At 55.8% G+C, this 6,295-nt stretch overlaps 1 protein-coding gene across 1 annotated transcript in view; it reads left to right on the top strand.

The window, feature by feature from the left end:
• PTK7 (protein tyrosine kinase 7 (inactive)) overlaps positions 1–3,556 on the top strand; it is a 38,949-nt gene extending 35,393 nt beyond the window's left edge. The window contains exons 15-20 of the mRNA XM_076334867.1: positions 732–887; positions 1,071–1,303; positions 1,897–1,977; positions 2,058–2,209; positions 2,287–2,465; positions 2,688–3,556. Of these exons, the coding sequence (XP_076190982.1) occupies positions 732–887; positions 1,071–1,303; positions 1,897–1,977; positions 2,058–2,209; positions 2,287–2,465; positions 2,688–2,848 (962 nt within the window). The 3' untranslated portion in view covers positions 2,849–3,556. The remainder of the gene's footprint in view (positions 1–731; positions 888–1,070; positions 1,304–1,896; positions 1,978–2,057; positions 2,210–2,286; positions 2,466–2,687) is intronic.
• The last annotated feature ends 2,739 nt before the right edge of the window (positions 3,557–6,295 follow it).

Here is a 6,295-nt window from a genome sequence, read left to right on the forward strand (position 1 = left end):
CAAGCTGCCTGTAAAATGCAGGGTTCTCTACTTTCTTAAGGTAATAATGTTTTGTCCTGTTCACTGACTTCTGTTTGTGCCAGGGAAATTTCTAGTGGAGTTCCTGAGCAGAAAACTTGCTGGGGTTGATTGTGAGGGCAGTGCTTCCTAGCACTGCTTTAATCCAGGCAGTAAAGGAAACTCCAGGCTGATTTGGTCTGACAGGTTCAAGATTACCAAGGACATGAGCATTGCTGGGAAGTGAGCAGGAGCAGGGGCGTCAGGCTGCAGCAGCCGATGCCAGATAGACTTGAGAGTCTCTTGGGCATCAAGAGACTGTGGTTATAGTGAGCAGGGTCCTCTCTGCTTTATCTCTGCCTCACACATCCAATCTCCTGCTGCTGTTCTGCGGAGTTTTGTCAATGGTAGTTTGGATGTAGCCACTCCTTTGGGATGACTGAGTGGCATGGGATGGACAAGGCCAGATGGGGCTGGTTGGCTCTAGTACCAAAGCCATTGCTCAGCATCTGATTTCAAGGGTGGCTGCAGGGCTGCCAGAGATGGGGCCGGACGTGAGCCCAGAGGGAACAACTGTGGAGGCCACTCTGTTCCCTGGAGCTAGACATCAAGCTGGGGTGCTTGGAGTCAGTTGTGGGTGCTTGGAGTGTCAGCCTCAGAAGGGACTGATCCCCAGCATGACATTCTCTGCACAGCCTGGCAGGATGGTGAAGCCATTTCTGCTTCCCTTGCAGGTGGTGCTTTGCTGCAGAATGGGCAGATGACAGCAGAGATCCAGGAAGAAGTGGCCTTGACCAACCTGGGCAGCAGCTCTGGGGCCAGCAAGCGGCACAGTGCTGCTGACAAGATGCACTTTCCGCGTTCAAACCTGCAGACAATCACAACTTTGGGTATGCTGGGCCACCCTGGCCCTGACCCCGCTCCAGCAGGAAACCTGTGGCTGAAACCCCAGCATGTCCTAGCCAGAAAACTGGATGTGCTGGGGTACAGAGGGCCCTGCAGCCACTGGGCTGTCAAATACATATGTTGTCCTAATGTATGCTGTCTTCCCACGTGCTGCTCTACACTTCCAGGCAGGGGGGAGTTCGGTGAAGTGTTCCTGGCCAAGGCAAAAGGTGCAGAGGATGGCGAGGGTGAAGCACTGGTCCTGGTGAAGAGCCTGCAGACGAGGGATGAGCAGCTGCAGCTGGACTTCCGGCGAGAGGCAGAGATGTTTGGCAAGCTGAACCACTCCAACGTGGTGCGGCTGCTGGGGCTATGTCGCGAGGCAGAGCCGCACTACATGGTCCTGGAGTATGTGGACTTGGTAAGGGCCCTGCCAGCAGTGCCTGCAATGAAGAGGAGGAGGGGTGGACAATGGGCATGGGGCCTGGAAGTGTGACATGGTCCAGGCTGGCAGCACAGGGCAAGCAAGGTGTAGGGAGACCAGGCTGAGCTTACCACTGTTCCCAATGTGTGGAGGAGTCTCAAGGGGAATGGGGGTCTCCTGCAAGACCTGGAGGTGACTTCGTCCTCTTCCACATCCTCCTGATTTCTGGTTTATGTCCAGGACTCAGCTGAATAAATTAAGCTGTGGGATGCCATGCTGCAGAATGGCTGTGAATGCTAAGGGCTACTATGGGGAGCCTGGAGTTCATGGGAGAGAAATCAATATGGGGCATGAAAAAACTCCCGGAAACATCAGGCCTGCTTGCCCTCATCTTAGACAGTTGAGGCCCAGAAGTGAGATACTGGCTTGCCCTACAGGGCAGGGACCAGGAGGACAGGCAGGGGGACTATGGCCCAGGAGATGTGGATCCGTGGGGCTCCCAGTGGGCCTGCCACATCTGGGCACTGCAGGGACCGATGCAGCTGGCAGCGTGGAGAGGTGCTGCCTCTGAGTTGCTGTCTGTCTCCCAGGGGGACCTGAAGCAGTTCCTGAGGATCTCGAAGAGCAAAGATGAGTCTCTGAAGCCGCAGCCCCTCACTACCAAACATAAGGTGATAGTGCAGCTTTGGAAGTGCTGTGGGGCTGGGGACCCTGAGAAGGGCAGCCAGTGCTGACATCTCTCTGGGGTCAGGTGTCTCTCTGCACACAGGTGGCCCTGGGCATGGAGCATCTCTCCAACAGCAGGTTCGTGCACCGGGACTTGGCAGCCAGGAACTGCCTGGTCAGTGCCCAGCGGCAGGTCAAGGTCTCATCCCTGAGCCTCAGCAAGGACGTGTACAACAGGTCAGCTGGGAACCTGGCAGGGGAATGGGAGGGGATGGGATGGCACCAGTCTCATTGCCTGCCTGTCCTGCCTGCAGCGAGTACTACCACTTCCGCCAGGCCTGGATCCCGCTGCGCTGGATGCCACCTGAAGCTGTGCTGGAGGACGAGTTCTCCACTAAGTCAGATGTGTGGTCCTTTGGGGTGCTCATGTGGGAGGTCTTCATGTATGGGGAGATGCCCTACACCCCACTGGCAGACGATGAGGTCCTAGCAGGTATGTGGAGTACCTTGTGCTGTCCCTGGCATTGTAGCCTACTTCCTTTTCTTGTGGTAGAGGGGGCCAGCTGGGGTGTGTGATGTCCCCTCTCTTGATACGGTGCCGGTCTGGCTGGGGAGGCTGTTGCAGCCCTTGTGGAGAGATGCTGCCCTCCTTGCACCCCGTGGAGAGGAATCACACCTCTTCCCAACGGCCCTTTGGACTTTGCTTTCATGCCAGGTCTGCAGTCAGGAAAAACGAAGCTCCCGCACCCCGAGGGCTGCCCTTCCCGCCTTGCCAAGCTGATGCAGCGCTGCTGGGCCCCCAGCCCCAAGGATCGACCCTCCTTCAGTGAGCTCGCCACCGTCCTCGGGGACAGCCCAGCTGACAGCAAAGCCTGAGCATCCCAGCCCTTGCTGGGGAAGGACGCAGCGGGGTGGACAGGGGTCTGTAGGTGCCTGGGGAGCCCCTGGCACTCCTGCGGCCCCTTGCTGAGCCCAACCCCAATGCGCCAGCGAGCAGCTCGGCACCAGCAGCTGCTGGACTCAAAGCACAAGCCAGTGTACCCCAGTCCCCCCACCCGTCTCCTCCACGGTTCCTAAAAGACAGTCCTTGCTGCCTCTTGCTCTCTGCCTGCCCAGCCCGGTGCCCTTGGGCTGCTGGTGTGGATGGAGTGCAGCTCCCCCTCACCCGGCGAGAGCTGGGCTCCAGCACCAGGCTCTCCGTCCCCGCTCGCCATGTGCATATTTGCCGGCCTGGCCCGGCCTCTCTCTCTCCATCCCTCTGTGCTAGGCATGCCTGCCTCCCCCACGCCCCACAGGTACAGGCCAGCCAGCAGGAACACAAAGTGCCTGGCATATGAAGGAGCTCACTACCTTTCCCAACTACCCTGTGCCTTTTTTTGTACAAGGACTCTGGGCAGCGCCCCCCTCTCCCTCTTCCTCTTCCAGAGTGCTGACTCGTCCCTACCATAGTATTTCTGTTACTGGAATGCAGCCTAGAGTGGGTTAGTTTGTTTGCTTGAGCGGAGGGTACCGCAGCCAAGAAGGGTTGGGTTTTGTTGGGTTTTTATGTGCTGCTCTCAATAAAGAAGGCTTTTTTTTTTTGTTTTTTTTTGGTCTTTGTAAGACACTGCTGTCAGATGGCTGGCTGACTGTTTTCCTCCACATGGTTCCTGGGAAGGGTTGGGGGCTGATTCCTCAGGCATCTGTCTCCTGTGTTTTAACCCTTTTGCCCCCTTCCCAGCTGGATCTGAGATGCTGTTCCCAGCCTGAGGGAGCCCTTTGCCTCAGTGCTTATTGCCTCTCTGGGCAGTCATGGGTTGCTCTCCAAGAGGGCTGTGTCTCAAGAGAAAATGTCCCTCTCAGACTCCCTGCCCGCAAGTGCTTATGGACATGTTGACAGGCTCCCCCCCTCAGTTCAGGTAGCCAAGCTTTTGTAGCAACTTTTCTCCTTTGTATTTGGGTTTGTGCACCCATCTCTGTGGCCTGAGGCAGCTTTGCAGTTAGCACTGGTTGTGTTTTCTCATGGGAGGTTTCAGCTGCTTCTTACAGGACTGAGGAGCTAGCAGGGCCAGGCCTGGATTGGGGATACTGGGGGGACTCTTGCTGTCACATGTGGACTGCAGCCCTCTCCGCCGTGCCAATGGCCCTGAGCAATGACAGGGTACTGGCAGCCTCTTCTTGGGGAAGGAGGGGTGGGCAGATGATACACAAGAAGCCCCAGTCCCCACAGCATGAACATGAGCCAAGCCAGCGCGAGGTAGGCCTTTTCTCTTGGAGCCAGAGTGGGACCCTGGGTTTGGCCAAGCTGCAGACTAGCAGTTTCACTTGCTGCACAGCTCTGGGTTAGGGGGTTATAGAGAAAGATCTGAGCTCTTCCAGGAGGCCTACTGGGGCTGGACTTGAGGCGATTGGCACAAGCTGCACAAGGGAAATTCATATTGGATATTAGGAAAAATGCTTCCCCCCCCAAGGGTGGTAAAGGTCTGAGACGGTCCCAGAGAAGCTGTGGGATCTCCGTCATCGGAGATACTCAACCCTGGACCAGATAAGCCCTGAACAACCCAATCTAGTTGGGTCTGCTTTAAGCAGGGATGGACCAGAAATGTCCAGGATCCCCTTCCCACCTCTGCTACCCAGAGAGGCTATGGAGATGCTGGAGGGTGAAGAGGGCTCATTTCCTGGAATGTGCTAGGTGGCTCTGAGCTCAGATTTGGTCCAGGGCTTGGGAACGGCATCAGCTGGGCCTGTCTGGGTACAAGCAGGTTTGCTGGCTATAGAGCAGAGTTATCAAGTGTTTGTCTGTTTCCCAACGCTTGTGATGTGTCTTGCAGCTAGGAGCTGTGGAGTCTTCCCAAGCCAAGGCCTCTTGGCGAGCTAAGATGTGGCTGTGGCTGGCTGTTGAGCCCCTCTCTCCTCCCTAGACCTGGTGCTCCTTCACATAGTGGGCTTGGCAGCAGGTTATCGCCACCCTGAACCCTTGCTGTCTCCATGACCCTTCTCCAGATGGCCTGGCCATAGCCTGGGGCTGGTGGCATTGTGCACACTGGGAGGCACTGTTATGGGCAGAGGTCTCAGGATGTGCCTTCTCTCCCCCTTGCAGCTCCATGTCTCTCTTGTCACTCTTCCCAGTCCTTCCCAGTGTGTACACAACCCTTTTGAAGTGTGCAAGTGCTGAAGCACTGCTGCATGCATGCTCTCCAACTTGCAAGTGACCTCTCACTTGCATTTGCTGTTGTTTGATGTCCTTTTGTTCCATCTCTCCCATCCATCCCATTCTTGTGGACTTTTCTGCCTGCTGCCCTACGTCTCGGGCAGGACAGCTGTGCACTGTGGGCTGATTCCTGCAGCCAAGTAACTAATGAATGTGTCTTGTCTTGCCTGTGCATCCCTGTGGTATTCTTTACTTCTAGAGCACATCTTGCCCTAGAAATACTCCCAGCTGGTTCTACAACTGCTTCCTTGGGCACTTGTGGATAGACCATGTCAGAGCCTGTCACTTGATCCTTCTAGCTGGACTAGCGTTCCTATGCTGCGGTATCTCATCTCATCTCATCTCATCTCTCAGCAGGGGTTACCTACTCCATCCTGGTCATTGGTGCTCTTCCTTTGAGGCTGTCTGGGAGGTGAGGGACAGGTAAGGGCAGTTGTACAGCATCAGCCAACAGACAGGCCAGCAAGTGACCCACCTGCATATTGGACACAATGAATGATCCCTTGTCCTCCCACCTTGCTGCCCCATGTTGGTCATGACAGGCAGAGTAGCAGGACTACTGCTGTGCTTGCTCAAAATGCTCCTGGGTGGGCTGGAGGTGGAGCCAGGCATCATCACTTGTGGTGGCCTAGCCAAGCAGCATCTCTGTGATGCCACGGCTAGAGAATAGAGATGCCAAGGACTTCTGGCGTGACATCCTTGCTCTGCTAGCTTCATGCATGCAGGTACCTCTGTGTACTGGGAGGGAATGACATGGCTGCAGTGGGCTGGTTCTGTGAGCAGTGTCAGGATGGGGTGCTCAGCTTTATCCCAACACATCCTGGGGACTTGAGTGCCTGTTTACCATGCAGTCAAGACCTGGTGACTACAGGGAAGCACTCAAATGGAAAGGCACCAAAGCTAGGACAAACTCCAGACCCAAAGGGTGCAGAAAGACGGGGGTTGGGATTGTGTATTTTTGGGAGTGATGTCATGAAAAAGTTCTGTATCCTTGGGGACGGGACAGATGTTGGCCAAACTAACTGGAAACAGCGAGCTGAGCAAATACGGTCCTAGCTAAAATGCAGTGGAGGAGAGCAGGAAATCAGAGCCCCTGCAGGAGAATGAGAGGACTTGGGCAGTTGACAGAGGTG

This window comes from Aptenodytes patagonicus, chromosome 3, assembly GCF_965638725.1.
Source record: "Aptenodytes patagonicus chromosome 3, bAptPat1.pri.cur, whole genome shotgun sequence".
Lineage (NCBI taxonomy): Eukaryota > Metazoa > Chordata > Aves > Sphenisciformes > Spheniscidae > Aptenodytes > Aptenodytes patagonicus.